This window comes from Podarcis erhardii, assembly GCF_964252035.2.
Source record: "Podarcis erhardii genome assembly, chromosome: 7".
In the NCBI taxonomy this organism is placed as follows: domain Eukaryota; kingdom Metazoa; phylum Chordata; class Lepidosauria; order Squamata; family Lacertidae; genus Podarcis; species Podarcis erhardii.
In genome coordinates, this window is record NC_138511.1 from 14,762,529 (window position 1) to 14,777,641 (window position 15,113).

General features: G+C 48.9%; 1 protein-coding gene and 1 long non-coding RNA gene across 2 annotated transcripts in view; one reads left to right on the forward strand and one right to left on the reverse strand.

The window, feature by feature from the left end:
* UBR4 (ubiquitin protein ligase E3 component n-recognin 4) overlaps positions 1 to 15,113 on the forward strand; it is a 144,811-nt gene that overhangs the window by 36,815 nt on the left and 92,883 nt on the right. The window contains exons 33-46 of the mRNA XM_081871457.1: positions 760 to 948; positions 1,503 to 1,566; positions 2,333 to 2,524; positions 3,091 to 3,161; positions 3,347 to 3,494; positions 3,632 to 3,862; positions 4,654 to 4,824; positions 6,566 to 6,748; positions 8,168 to 8,326; positions 9,274 to 9,426; positions 9,869 to 10,096; positions 11,491 to 11,648; positions 12,258 to 12,429; positions 13,230 to 13,431. Coding sequence (XP_081727583.1) covers positions 760 to 948; positions 1,503 to 1,566; positions 2,333 to 2,524; positions 3,091 to 3,161; positions 3,347 to 3,494; positions 3,632 to 3,862; positions 4,654 to 4,824; positions 6,566 to 6,748; positions 8,168 to 8,326; positions 9,274 to 9,426; positions 9,869 to 10,096; positions 11,491 to 11,648; positions 12,258 to 12,429; positions 13,230 to 13,431 — 2,321 coding nt within the window. The remainder of the gene's footprint in view (positions 1 to 759; positions 949 to 1,502; positions 1,567 to 2,332; positions 2,525 to 3,090; positions 3,162 to 3,346; positions 3,495 to 3,631; positions 3,863 to 4,653; positions 4,825 to 6,565; positions 6,749 to 8,167; positions 8,327 to 9,273; positions 9,427 to 9,868; positions 10,097 to 11,490; positions 11,649 to 12,257; positions 12,430 to 13,229; positions 13,432 to 15,113) is intronic.
* LOC309347039 overlaps positions 9,566 to 15,113 on the reverse strand; it is a 123,249-nt gene continuing 117,701 nt past the window's right edge. Inside the window, exon 4 of the long non-coding RNA XR_014158776.1 lies at positions 9,566 to 9,578. This is a non-coding gene — a long non-coding RNA (uncharacterized lncRNA). The remainder of the gene's footprint in view (positions 9,579 to 15,113) is intronic.

The following is a 15,113-nucleotide window of genomic DNA, read 5'->3' on the forward strand; positions in this document are numbered from 1 at the left end:
TTATAAATAAAAAAAAATATTATTATTATTTATTATTTATTATTAAGAAGTTAACTGCCAACAAAGTAGTTAGTAAGCGTCATATCGGAGGCTCTTGCAACTAGCAGACTTTGAAAAGCTGGTATAATAATAATAATAATAATAATAATAATAATAATAATAATAATTTATTATTTATACCCTGCCCATCTGGCTGGCTTTCCCCAGCCACTCTGGGCGGCTTTCAACTGAATATTAAAAACAATACAGCATCAGACATTAATGTATCACTGGATCAGGTTCATCAGTTTGCTGGATTGATTAACCTGAATAGCTTTGATTGGATTTGGAAAGAATGTGCAGATAATTGAGTTTCATTGTGTTACTACCTTCCATAGCAGGTCGTGCAAACCACTATTCTGAATGATGCTTTTTGTAGGGCAAGGGGCGCAGGGGATGAGTTCATGGAACCAAGGGAGTGCTGGGGCCCTGAAAACAGTTTGGGAACCAGTGATTCATACACTGGCTGGCAGTGGCTCTCCAGGATTTCAGAGCAGATTCCCAGCTCTACCTGGAGATGCTGCCGGTGATCGGAGCCGGGACCGTCCACATTCAAAGCAGCTGCTCTGCTGTTGAGCGGCTGCCCTCCCCCATAGCCTCCCGAACCCCTGTTTCGATTCAAGTGGTTACAAGCAGTAATTTACAAGTGCTTCCCTGCAGTAAGTAAATGGGAATGACTTGATCTCGGTGTGATGGACCGCTACTGTCTTGCCTTTCCAGCCAAGTCGGGGAAGGCGCCTGCACTGTCCTCCTGAGCACCCTGATCCCGATGGCCACGGAAATGCTGGCAAATGGTGATGGAACCGGCTTTCCTGAGCTGATGGTAGTCATGGCCACCCTGGCCAGTGCCGGTCAAGGGGCAGGGCACCTCCAGCTTCACAGTGCCGCCGTTGATTGGCTGAGCAGATGGTAAGAAGGGTGGTGGGAAGTGTCTTGTCTTGTCTGTCGGCCTCTCCCTCTCCCCCTCTACTGAACAGAAATGGCTTAAGGTGGTTGGATGGTTTGTATTGAAATGCAAAGGCTGTCCATAGCCTGGAGAGGTGAACTGAGCCACTGGGGCACGGTGTGCCTTCTTTCCTTCCTTCCTTCCTTCCTTCCTTCCTTCCTTCCTTTCTTTCTTTTAATTTTCAAGACTTAATTATCATTATGAATAACGATCTGGTAGGAAATACATAAAAAGAAAATGGGGGGGGGACAGCGGTAACAAAACAACAACCAGGGTTCGTAGCCATTGCATCATAAAATAAAGTACGTTTGTAAGAGGCTATACTTTGAATTAGATGTTACGACAAAAACTGACCTGACACAGAAAGAGTACAGAGCTAAGATTATGAATTCCGGATGATGCTGCCATATTTCATTGGAACTTGTCATCCCCGTGATTGGATTGGAAATCCAATATTCTAGGCCAATTTTCTGCCATCTTCCCCGCCAACCACTCTTTTTATCTCACGCTGTTCTAGCAAGAAATACTTGTCTCAGAAGAACGTCGTTGAGAAAATGAATGCCAACGTCATGCATGGAAAGGTAACGCCTATCTTTGCTTAAGGGGTATGTGCAGTCAATTCCTTTGTGGTCTTGTAGATCAGGCAGCATCAAGGGGGAGCCAGGGAAGAAGGGATGGAGGACAGGGCAATATGGAGCCTCCTTCCTGAACACAAGGGCAATCCTTCTCTGCATAAAGAATCTTGTGCTCGGTCTGTCATGGTGACTTTTGCCCAACAGTTGAGGGAAGCATTGTGGTCTCTGGCAGTCTACTCTGGGATTCTACCCAGGTGGATGCAGTCCAGAGAAACCCAGCTTTGCTTTGTGCAGTTTAGTAGAATTGACTTGGAAGGTATATCTGAATACTTGCCATGGCAGTGAGCTGCCTTATACTGAGTTAGTCTATTGGTCCACCTAGTTCAGTATGGTCCACACTGACCGGCAGCAGCTCTCCAGGGTTTCAGGCAGGGGACATTTCCAGCCCTACGTGGAGATGCCTTTGTGGATTGAAGCCAGGACCTTCTGCTTGCAAAGAGGTGCTCCACCACTGAGCTATGGCCCATCCACAGTGGGCTGGTAGAGAAAAGACTTCTTTTTGGAAAAGGGGCATATTCCAGCCAGGCAAAAGCACTTGGGGAGGGCATGCTCGGTGGAGAGTCCCAGGGGGCAGAACAGAGAGGTCCACAGGCCTGAGTCTCTCAGCAGAGTCAGTACTGCAGCCTGACTGTCACGTTGCAGCAGGATTTAGTAGAAAAGGCCTCTATCTGTGTGACTGAATGCCTCCTCCTCCTCCTCTTACCTCTTGCAGCATGTGACTATCCTGGAATGCACCTGCCATATCGTCTCCTACCTGGCTGATGTCACCAATGCCCTTAGCCAGACCGGCGGGCAGGGCCCCAGCCACCTCTCAGTCGATGGGGAGGAGCGGGCCATCGAGGTGGACTCGGACTGGGTGGAGGAGCTGGCTGTGGAGGAGGAGGACTCCCAAGCTGAAGACTCGGTAGGTGGCCTGAGACTCACTTGGCAAACTGGTCTAGCAAAGTGGTGAGACCACTGTCTTCTATGAAAAGGTTTATGAAGACAAAACACTAAATTGTAAAAGACCCCTTACATTCAAGGCTTCCTTTTTTGCCTTTGCGTGAGGCTAACTCGGATTGGTTGAATTTAAATTCAGAAGGGCTCTTAATCTTCCAAAATCAACAGATGTGATGGTAAAACTGCCCATACTGTACAATTTTCAAGTACCACATGCATGAATCCATGAATGAAGGCTGTTTCATATATATTTTTACAAATATCTTGCAGTGCAGAAAAGTAGGGCATTTGGGAGAAGGTGGCTCTGGTTTAGCCTTCTCCTGGAGTTTCTGCTAGTCTACATGCAGAGATTTCATCACTTTTTTAAAAAATAAAGGAGCATTCAACCAAGTGAATTACTTACAGATCTGATACCTCTTCAGCTGGTTGTGAATACAAAGCCATTGTGTTGACACTGGTCTGAAGAAAGACGGTGTAGCTTTCCAGCTAAAAGTCCCTTTCCTCTCCTCTCTGGTGTGTCTATGTGTGTAGGATGAGGACTCGCTCTGCAACAAACTTTGTACGTTTACCATCACTCAGAAAGAATTCATGAACCAACACTGGTGAGTCACCCTTGGGGGGCTTCTCTGTGGTCACCCGTTGTCTTGTGGCATTTGTCAGCCTGATAACCCTGTCCTGGTGACCCAGGGTAGGGGGAAGTGCCCATTGCTGTGCTGGTCATCCAGTAGCCAGTCATCATGCAAACACAACCGACTGCTTTCAAGAAATAAAAACCCTCGCTCTGCAGGTACCACTGCCACACTTGCAAGATGGTCGACGGCGTCGGGGTCTGCACCGTTTGTGCGAAGGTTTGCCACAAGGACCACGAGATCTCGTACGCCAAGTACGGCTCTTTCTTTTGCGACTGTGGGGCAAAGGAGGACGGCAGCTGCCTGGTACGCTTCTCTGGTGATCGGGGGTGTTGCGATCTGTGGGGTGTTGTTGGTGGCAGCCCAAGCGGCACACCACTGGGGTGAAGCCATGTGCCTTGTTTGAGCCTGACCACACAGAAATCCTGCTCCTGATTTTGCAGGCCTTGGTGAAGAGGACGCCCAGCAGCGGCATGAGCTCCACCATGAAGGAGTCTGCCTTCCAGAGCGAGACCCGCGTCCCTGAGAGCGTCGTCCGGCACTCCAGCACCTCCCCCACGGACAAATCCAAGACCTCCATCAACGACGGGCGGGGAGGGTCTGACGAGGAGAAGCCCAAGAAGAGCAGCCTGTGCCGGAACGTGGAGGGCTGCCGGGAACAGCTGCAGTCCCAGGTATGGCCCTGCTGGGCTGAAGGCCTCTCTCTTCAAGGGAGGAGCCTGGTGGTGCCATGGGGAAGTTGGGGGGCACCTGCCCCTTGAGATCAGGAACATAGGAAACTCCCTTATGCCGAGTTAGGTCAATTGGTCCAACCAGCTCAGTATTGTCTACACTGACTGGCAGCAGCTCTCCAGACTTTCAGGCAGGGAGTGTTTCCCCTTCCTGGAGATTTTTCCTGGATTGAACCGTGGGCCTTCTGCATGCAAAGCAGGCGCTCTGCCACTGAGCTTCCCCTAAATAAAGTAAGAGTCTAGTCCTCATGGTTCAGAATGAAGTTCTGAGTTAAATCGAAAACTGTCTGATACTGAGCCGGACCCTTAGTCCATCTAGCTCGCTGGCAGTGGCTCTCCAAGGTTTCATTCAGCCAGGAGTCTTTCCTGGTTAGGGTCGGGGATTTAACCTGGGACCTTCAACATGCAAGGCAGAAATTCTTACCATTGAACCATAAAGGTAAAGGGACCCCTGACCATTAGGTCCAGTCGTGGCCGACTCTGGGGTTGTGGCTCTCATCTCACTTTATTAGCCGAGGGAGCCAGCGTACAGCTTCCGGGTCATGTGGCCAGTCAACCTTCTGATCGGCAAGTCCTAGGCTCTGTGGTTTAACCCACAGCGCCACCCGCGTCCCCCATTGAACCATATCCCTTCCCTATTGTCTACTTGATTTGCTGCCAGAGTCCTTGAGAGGCAAGGAGGCTACTAAGGCTGTTTCCCTTTCTCTCCCCACCCCTCACCAATCTCGCTGCAGGCCAACTTCTCCTTTGCTCCTCTGGTGCTGGACATGCTGAACTTCCTCATGGAAGCCATCCAGGTCAACTTCCAGCAGGCCTCTGCCATGGGCAGCAGCAGCCGAGCCCAGCAGGCCCTCAGCGAGCTCCACACCTTGGACAAGACGGTGGAAATGACTGATCAGTTGATGGTAAGAACCTCGTGGTTTCCTTTGAAGCACACAGGGCAGCAGCTCCTCAATCAATAGTCTTCCCTTCTCCAGAGGGACCCCAGGAGCCCATCCCCTGTGGCCATCTCACCTCCATTCACTCCACTTGGCTCCAATCAGCAGGAGCCCTGCTGCAGAAATAGTAGCAGGTCTTTGAACACAGGAGGTGGCATTTACTCTTTACTTTCATGCTTTACATAAGAACATAAAAGCTGATCACAAGAGCACTGTCCCCTTTTGAGGTTTCCAGCAGCTGGTACAGTGGTGCCTCGCAAGACGAAAAGAATCCGTTCCGCGATTCTCTTCGTCTAGCGGTTTTTTCATCTTGCGAAGCAAGCCCATTGACAGCTTAGCGGATTAGCACTATTAGCGGTCTAGCGGCTTTTAGCGATCAGCTGTTAAGCGGCTTATCAGCGGATCAGCTGTTAAGCGGCTTAGCAGTTTAGGAAAAGGGGGGAAAAGGTGGAAAAAGCCCGCGGGAACTCGCAAGATTTTTTTGTCTTGCGAAGCAACCCCATAGAGAAATTCGTTTAGCGAAGCGCCTCCAAAACGGAAAACCCTTTCATCTAGCGGGTTTTCCGTCTTGTGAGGTGTTCGTCTTGCGGGGCACCACTGTATTTGAAAGCATTGCTGCCTCCTGCTTTGGAGGCAGAAAATAGTCATCATGGCTAGTTGCCATCGGTACCCCTCTTCTCCATGAATTTGTCCAGTCCTCTTTCAGAGCAGCCCAGGTTGGTGGCCATCTCTGCTTCCTATGGCAGCGAGGCTCCACAGTTTTAACTCTGTGCCTCGTGAATAAGTCCTGTTTTTTATGTGTCCCTCATCTCCCAGAGTTCAGCCTCATGGGCTGTTCACAAATTCTAGTGTTCTGAGAGTGGGAGAAGAAACTTTTTGCTAGCCACTTTATGCCTCGCTGCTTAAGGGCCCTCTCAGTGTGGTGTAGTGGTTAAGAGCGGTAGATTCGTAATCTGGTGAACCGGGTTTGCGTCTCCGCTCCTCCACCTGCAGCTGCTGGGTGACCTTGGGCCAGTCACACTTCTTGGAAGTCTCTCAGCCCCACTCACCTCACAGAGTGTTTGTTGTGGGGGAGGAAGGGAAAGGAGAATGTTAGCCGCTTTGAGACTCCTTTGGGTAGTGATAAAGAGGGATACAGTGGTGCCCCGCAAGACGAATGCCTCGCAAGACGGGAAACCCGCTAGATGAAAGGGTTTTCCGTTTTGGAGGTGCTTTGCAAAACGAATTTCCTACGGGCTTGCTTCGCAAGACGAAAATGTCTTGCGAGTTCCTGCGGGTTTTCCCCCCCTTCCCCCCTTTTTCTAAGCCGCTAATCAGCTGATCCGCTAAGCCGCTTAACAGCTGATCCGCTAAGCTGCTTAACAGCTGATCTGCTAAGCCGCTTATCAGCTGATCCGCTAAACCGCTAATGGGCTTGCTTCGCAAGACGAAAAAACCGCAAGACGAAGAGACTCGCGGAACGGATTCTTTTCATCTGTATCAAATCCAAACTCCCTTCCTCCTCCTCCTCCTCCTCCTCCTCCTCCTCTGAAAGGCTTTGACTTCAGCCTTGGCAGGGCTCCAGGCGCACTTCTGCCATAGCCGGGAGGAAGCAGAGTTCCTTGTTATGGCTTCTGCCCAGTATTAAGCGTGAGCAGAGACTCTTCCTTCCTCTGGCGTGGCACCGCTCACTGGCTTGGCCTCTTCTATGCTCTCCCCACTTCCCCAGGTGCCAACTCTCGGCTCCCAAGAAGGTGCCTTTGAGAACGTCCGCATGAACTACAGTGGGGACCAGGGCCAGACCATCCGGCAGCTGATCAGCGCCCATGTACTGCGGCGAGTGGCCATGTGCGTGCTTTCCTCACCTCATGGGCGCCGCCAGCATCTGGCTGTCAGCCATGAGAAGGGCAAGGTGAGTCTAGACGGAGCAGGGAAGCATCTACATTTGGGGCAGCCACCTGCAGTGTGTGTGTGCATTATTTTATTTCATCTTCCACATATGCATATTACACTACAAATGACGCTCGTCCTACCCAGAGTAGACCTGCTGAAATGAGGAAAACAAAATTAGTCCTCTCCATCAACCTCAGTGGGTCTGCTGTGAGGAGGACTAGTCTTTGATACGGCCAGTGGCGTAGCGTGGGGGGTGCAGGGGGGGCCGGCCGCACCGGGCGCAACATCTGGGGGTTAGGGTTAGGGGGCGCAAATCCACGGGTTAGGGGGCGCAAATTACTTGCCTTGCCCCGGGTGCTGACAACCCATGCTACGCCACTGGATACGGCTCCATAAGCTTCTTCTATTAGAGAGCCAGCATATGGTGTGGTGTTTAAGAGTGTTGTTCTAGGACAGGGGTCAGCAGCCTTTTTGGTCCACCGTCCCTCAGGCCATGTGGTGGGCCGGACTATATTTTGAAGAAAAAAATGACCGAATTCCTATGCCCCACAAATAACCCAGAGATGCACTTTAAATAAAAGCACACATTCTACTCATGTAAAAACACCAGGCAGGCCCCACAAATAACCCAGAGATGCATTTTAAGTAAAAGGACGCATTCTACTCATGTAAAAACACACTGATTCCCGGACCGTCTGCAGGCCGGATTGAGAAGGCGATTGGGCTGCGTCCGGCCCACGGGCCTTAGGTTGCCTACCCTTCGTCTAGGACCTGGGAGATGAGAGCTCAAATCCCCAGTAAGCTGAGGCTTTCTGGGTGACCTTGGGCCAGTAATGGTCTCTTAGCCTAAACTACCTCGCATGGTTGTTGTGGGAATTGAATGAGGAGGTGGAGAACCAGGTACGGCACTTTGAGTTCCTGGAGAAAAGGTGAGATATAAACGCAATAAATAAATAAATAACTATTAAGTTCAAAATATGTTAGAGTATTAATAATCTTACGTTTGATTATATATATGCATAATAAAATAGCTTCTTCGTCCCATACATTTTTACTTAGCAGTTCATCCTTCTACAGTAATAAAGAACTATCTGGTCTGCAAATGCACAAAGTCAGCTCCTTATCGTGAAATTCTCAGTTGTCTCTTTTTGTTTTGAGTTACCAGGCTCCCATTTATCAGTAGCGTCTCACAAAAACATACTTTCCCCCTTTAACACAACTGTTTAGCTTAGCTATATTTTGACTGTTCTCATTGTTGCCTTACAAAGCTCTGTGCGTTTACATAGTCTTGTAGTGGGGTCTGGGAAACTTTCATGACCATAATGGTACCGTAGAGATGAAGCTGGCAATTCTGGGCTATTCGGTTCCCACTCAAGTGCCGAAGCGCCACACACACTCTCTGCAACACCTCATGATCGTATTTTGCTCTTAAATGCAGATCACAGTCTTGCAACTCTCGGCGTTGCTGAAGCAAGCCGATTCCAGCAAACGGAAACTGACCCTGACTCGCCTGGCGTCCGCTCCGGTTCCCTTCACTGTGCTGAGCCTGACGGGGAACCCTTGCAAGGAGGACTACTTGGCTGTGTGTGGGCTGAAGGTAAAAAGCATGGCAGCAGCCTCTGGGGCCGCAGCACCGCTGCCTCTCTTGGCATGACTACGTTGGGTCTGTTTATTGCAGTGGGATAAAATATTTTCTCTCTCCAGTTAAAAAAAAAACAAAACAAAAAGCTACCTTGACATAGTAAAAGATTGTAAACATAGGACAGCTTGGAAGAGATGCCTCATGCCTAGTGGTGGTTAGAACCTGGGGGGATTTGAACCGGGGAGAGACCTGGCTTCAAATCCCCACTTGGCCGTGAAGTTCACTTCTCAGCCTAACCTACCTCACAGGGTTGTTGTGGGAATTAAATGAGGAGAAGGAGAACAACAACCATGTGCGCCACCTTGAGCTCCTTAGAGAGAAAGTGGGATATGAATGCAATCCATCAGTCATTTTCCAGTTTCCGTATATTAACAACTTATGCATTCTCTCTTTTTTTAAAAAAAAATAATATTTATTAAAGTTTTAAAGGTTACAAAAAGAAAAAGAAAAAACACCAAGTTAAACACAAACTTCACAATAAGAAAAAAAGAGAATAGAAAAAAGAAAAAATAATAATTATAAAAAACAGAAAAATAGAAAAATAGAAACAATTAAAAAAACATCACAACAAACCTTCCCATAACTTGTCTTTCATTTGCTTGTTTCCTTGACCTCCTCGCACCTCCCTTTTTTGTATTCTAGTTTAGTTAGCTATTTCAGCAAATCCTTTCCTTCCTTCCTTCCGAATTTTTATCCTATAATTTACCTTAATATAATGTAACTTTACCTTTCCTCCTTTCATCCATTAACAGTCTATTTTTACTTAGTCCTTTATAATATTTCTGCTAAAGCCACATAACTTCATTCCAGCCTCCTTCTAACATTCCTTAATTTTACAACTTATGCATTCTCTCCAGCATATACCGTAATCAGTTTATTTCAATTTCTCTCTCTCTTGACAGGACTGCCATGTGCTCACCTTCAGCAGCTCTGGGTCTGTCTCGGACCACCTGGTCCTTCACCCCCAGCTGGCCACAGGCAACTTCATCATCAAAGCTGTGTGGCTGCCAGGCTCGCAGACGGAGCTCGCCATCGTCACCGCGGATTTTGTGAAGGTGCAGTGAAGTTGGGAAACAGATTGGGGGCAAAGGATGGGACCTTTTAGGGTCTGATCTAGAGAGGGTTGCTGTTGTGCTGTTCCTCAGCTGAGTATCCTGGACCCAAGCTGCTAAGGGCATTGTAAATTAATGCGATTTTTTTTTTTAACCTGGCCCCATAACATGTGGGCAGACACTGCCGACTTTGGAGCAGTGGAGTTATGTCCTGGTGGTAGTCTGTCCCCATCGACAGTCTAGCCCACAGCATTTTGACTCAGCTGGAGCCTGTTCTCGTAGTGGCCAACCAGATGCCCCCAGAAGTTAGACCTGAGCATTTGCAGCACTCTCACCATTTGAGATTCCCAGCAATTGGCTTTTAGTCCATCAGCATGCATTTAGCTTCTGACTGTAGCCCTTTTTGTTGGCCCCAAACTACTAACTGTCCCTTCTGTTCCAACAGATTTATGACCTCTCGGTGGATGCCTTGAGCCCGACTTTCTACTTCCTGCTGCCCAGCTCCAAGATCAGGGACATTACTTTCCTGTTCAACGAAGAGGGCAAGAACATTGTGGTCATCATGTCATCTGCCGGCTACATCTACACCCAGCTCATGGAGGAAGCCAGCAGCGCCCAGCATGGCCCTTTCTATGTCACCAATGTCCTAGAAATCTCACACGATGACCTGAAGGTAACACAGCACTGCATTTTATATTTCTGGTACCTGGATCGATGAAGGTTTCACAATACGACACCCCTAACTATGATCAAGTTAAAGAGCACAGGTCCCAGTACCAGTCCTTGTGGGGCGCCACTTTCTACATCTCCCCACTTGGAGAACTGTCCATTTCTTCGTATTTTTTGCTTCCTGCTACTTAACCAATTCCTGATCCGCAAGAAGACCTCTCCTCTTATTTCTTGACTGCTATGCTTACTCAGTCTTTAGTGAGGCACTTCTTTTTGAAAGTCCAAATACACCATCTCTACAGCTTGTTAACACTCTCAAAAACTCTTAATAGGTTTGTGAGTCAGGGCTCTGCTTCAGCAAGGCTTGTTCTTCTGCATACTTGGTTATTTTATCCTTAACAATACTTTCCACCAGTTTTTCCAGTTAAGCTAACAGGACTGCAATTCACAGCATTCATCTCCCCCCCCCCCCAATGCCCTGATCCTGTTTCAGTCTCTTCCCCTTCTGGAACATGTCTCCTGCCATCCAGCAAAATGTGGCCGTGTGTTTAAGAGGGTATGTTCAGTATAGCAAGCACAAATGGAAATTGAGCAGGAAGATCAACAGGTTATTGTGCATTCCTGAGAGGATATTTTCCTGCGTTGTCCCCAACCCAGTCCTACACAGAGTAGACCCATTTAAATTACTTGACCCAGTCGCTAAAAACTGCAGGAGGGGAAAGTGCTTTTGTGGTTGGGTCCTGCTTATGGGTTGGGGCATCTGGGTGACCACTGTGAGAAGAGGATGCCGGGCTAGATGGGCCACTGGCCTGATCCAGCAGTCTCCTAAGTTTTCATGCCTCTTCATTTCAGTGGATCTCCTCTTGAATGGGACTCACATTCATAGAACCAGAGAATTATAGAGTTGGAGGGAACCCTGAGGATCATCTAATCCAGCGGTTCTCAACCTGTGGGTCCCCAGATGTTGTTGGACTACAACTCCCATCATCTCTGAGCTCTGGCCTTGCTAGCTAGCGATGATGGGGGTTGTAGTTCAACAACATCTGGGGACCCACAGGTTGAGAAAGGTTGATTTAGTGTGACTCCCTGCAATGCAGGAATGTAAAGCTGTCCCATTGGATTGGATGCAACCCTGAGAACTTTTGCGGGCGCTGCTGGCACTCCCTTGGCGACCCCTGGTCTTGCCACTGCATCACCTTTGACATCCTTTCCTCCCACAAGCAGTTTGGCCTCAGGAGTGCTCGGCATCACCTGAACTTTCTCAAATGCCACATCGAAGCAGCATTTGGGCCAGGGAAAGCATTTCCCAGTTTGCCTTCTTGGTAGCCTTCAGAGTCCCGAGTCGCATCCAGAGGTTTTCGGGTCCCGACATGCCTCTTTTCTCCCTCTTCCCTGCAGGACAGCAACGGTCAGGTGGCCGGCGGTGGTGTTTCCGTCTACTATTCCCACGTCCTGCAGATGCTGTTCTTCAGCTACTGCCAAGGCAAGTCCTTTGCGGCCACCGTCAGCCGGGCCACGCTGGAAGTGATGCGCCTCTTCCCCATCAATGTCAAAAGGTGAGGCCAGCTCCCCCACCTCCTCCTCCTGTGGCATTTTGTGTGGTGGCTGTTGGGAATGACTTTCTATACAGTAGGCTGTGGAGCATAGGGGCATAAGAAATCGCTTTCTACTGAGCCAGACCACTGGTCCACCTAGCTCAGTACAGTCTGCACCGACTGGCAGCTGCTCTCCTTAGTTTCAGGTGGGGAACATTCCTAGAGATACCGAGGAGTGAGTCTATGGGGTTTTGAACTTGAGACTTCAGACATTCTTCCACCGAGCTATAACTCTTCCTTTAGAATGTAGGGAAATGTCCTCTGCATTGTCTGCACTGATTGGCAGCAGCTCTCCGAGTTTCAGACATGGGACATTCCCAGCCGTACCAGGAGATGCTGCAAGATATTGAACCTGGGACTTTCTGCTTGCAAGGCAGATGCTCTACCGCTGAGCTAGGACCCTCATACCATAGCTGCCTTATACTGAGGCAGACCATCAAGTTCAGTATGGCCTACACTGACTGGCAGCGGCTCTCCCTAGTTTCAGGCGGGGAACATACTGAGGAGTGAGCAACCAGTCCACGGTTGCCTCTGCTTGTGATGCTAGACTGACTTTACCTACCCTTGCAGCTCCAACGGGGGCAGCAAGACCTCCCCAGCACTCTGCCAGTGGTCAGAGGTGATGAACCACCCTGGCCTGGTGTGCTGTGTGCAGCAAACGACCGGCGTCCCTCTGGTGGTGATGGTGAAGCCAGACACTTTCTTGATCCAGGAAATTAAAACCTTACCGGCTAAAGCAAAGGTCAGTGTGTTTGCTTTTTTGTCTTCAGACTCCTTCTCCCTTTGGGCAGTTTCCATAGGTGACAGGGAAAGCAAAAGGGGAGGGGGGGTTCTCTCAAGTCAGGGAGGAAGAAAAGAACAAGAGCACCCAGTAAACCAAGCGGAATTACAATGAATGGAAAATTGCACAGCCTGATAACGTTAAAAATGTAACATCAAATCGGCTTGCGGAGTCCTTGCAGAGGAGCACCGTGTTCCAAATGCTGTGTGTTAGCATAGGATTTGATTTGCCAGAGAATAACTTACCAGCTTGCTGGTGCTTCTGTGAATCATGATTTTCTAGATGGGCTCCGTCACATTGTATTTGACACTGTTTCTGTAATATTTATACGTTCAATTAGTGTATATCTCTCAATTTCTTGCAATGGGTGGTGGACAGAGAAGCAGATCTAGCTGCCTTCTTACCTCCTCACCCCCCCCATGTCTGTCTGTCTGTTTTAAACTTACTGAGTTCCATATTTCATTAAGTAGTTTAAATGCATATGAAGATCTGCTGGGCCACGACTCCCTTTCATGCCTCCCCACTGGCCATGATGCCTGGGACTGATGGGGGTTGGAGTCCCAATGACATCTGGAAAGCCACACAGATTCCCCACCCCAGGGATTCTGCATCTCTGAACTAGACCGTCACTTGCCTTTACTGCCCTTAGCTACCTTCTGTCACAATGCTGCCTTGCTTTTCTGCACGTTGCTATACTGGTTTATGCTCACCGTTGGAAATGTAAGGAGCTGCTTACCTTTTGTGTATCTTTGGCCTTCCAGATCCAAGACATGGTGGCCATCCGGCACACGGCCTGCAACGAGCAGCAGCGGACCACCATGATCCTCCTGTGTGAGGATGGCAGCCTGCGGATCTACATGGCCAACGTGGAGAACACGTCTTACTGGCTCCAACCCTCCCTCCAGCCCAGTAGCGTCATCAGCATCATGAAGCCTGTCCGCAAGCGCAAAGCGGCGGCCATCAGTAAGTCGCTGCAAGGTCAGATTGGCTAGGGACTGTGAAGTGGTGCATACACTCTCTGCATTGTGTTGTTTGGCTTACTTATCCGAATAATCTGATTTTTATTAATCATTACTACTACTACTGCTGTTATAATCACTATTGTTCCTTACTATGATTATGGGGTTGTTTTTGTTTTCACTCCATTGATACCCATGTATTTCATAAGCCTAATACTCTTCAGGAAACTGTATTATTCAGACGGACCATTTTGAACCCGAGATTCTTTGCACAAGCAGCCTTTATGGCTGTGTTTCTGGGTCTCATTGTTTGTCTAGCAGTCTTGTGTTTCTAGGTGGTAATACCGCATTGCAATATTTTATATGAAAATGTGGTTTGAGCATACTCAAAGAAACAAAAGCAAATGAAATAGAGACTTCCCCCTACCTTTAAAGGGGCCTGCAATCTAAAATTAAATTTAGCATAGAAGATAGAAGAGGAGGGAGAGATTAGGGATGAATGTTGGGGGAATGCTGTTACATGTGTAGTTTTATTTGACTTGAGTTTGAGATGAGGCCCAAGGATTTGAGTTTGCAATAAAGGGTGTAGAATCATAGACGTGTACAGCTGAAATAAATCCCCTGAGGGCATTTATTTATTTATTTATTTGATTTATGTCCTGCTTTTCCTCCAAGGAGCTCGAGGTGGTGTACATAATTTTGCACCCCCCCCCCATTTTGTCCTCACAACAGCCCTGTGAGGTAGGTTCAGCTAAGAGACACTGCACAACATGGACTTTTGCTGGTGCTCTGAGGAAGGTATCTCAGGCAGGACAAGAGAGGAAAGAGCATCGTGTAGATTCAAGCGACTTGTTGCAAGCATTGTTGCTTTGCTCCCAACACGGCCAGCTATAGGTAAAGGTAAAGGGACCCCTGACCATTAGGTCCAGTTGTGACCGACTCTGGGATTGCGGCGCTCATCTCGCTTTATTGGCCGAGGGAGCCGGCGTACAGCTTCCGGGTCATGTGGCCAGCATGACTAAGCCGCTTCTGGCGAACCAGAGCAGCGCACGGAAATGCCGTTTACCTTCCCGCCGGAGTGGTACCTATTTACTTGCACTTTGATGTGCTTTTGAACTGCTAGGTTGGCAGGAGCAGGGATCGAGCAACAGGAACTCACCCCGTCACGGGGATTTGAACCGCCGACCTTCTGATTGGCATGTCCTAGCCTCTGTGGTTTAACCCACAGCGCCACCCGCGTCCCTCTACTGTCAGCTATAGCTGGTGGTTAAGTATGATGGGGGTTGGGAAGCCCATCGCCATCTGGAGGGCCACAGATGTTCCTCACCTCTCCCTTGGTGCAGTGTCCTGGTCCACTGACCCAAAGGTGGGCTTGTGGGAGTGGTTTGGTGCAGGTATACCAAAGAAGGATGTCAAGAACGCTAGAGGGATCAGTTCTAGTGCTTTATTGTAATAAAGAGTAAACTTACAGTAAGTCAGCCTGCCAGGCCTTGCTGTTACAGGCATGGAACAGACACCGCAGCAGTGAGAGGTTGCCATGACTTGTCTGCGCCCAAGCAAACACTCGTACAGCCTTTATGCACAAAGCAGCATACGTCAGTTTGCCCAGAACCTCCCATCACACCTGGTTGCTGAGATCATAGATGGCATAGAAGCTTCTTCCCACTTTGGGTCTAGAGCCCAGCA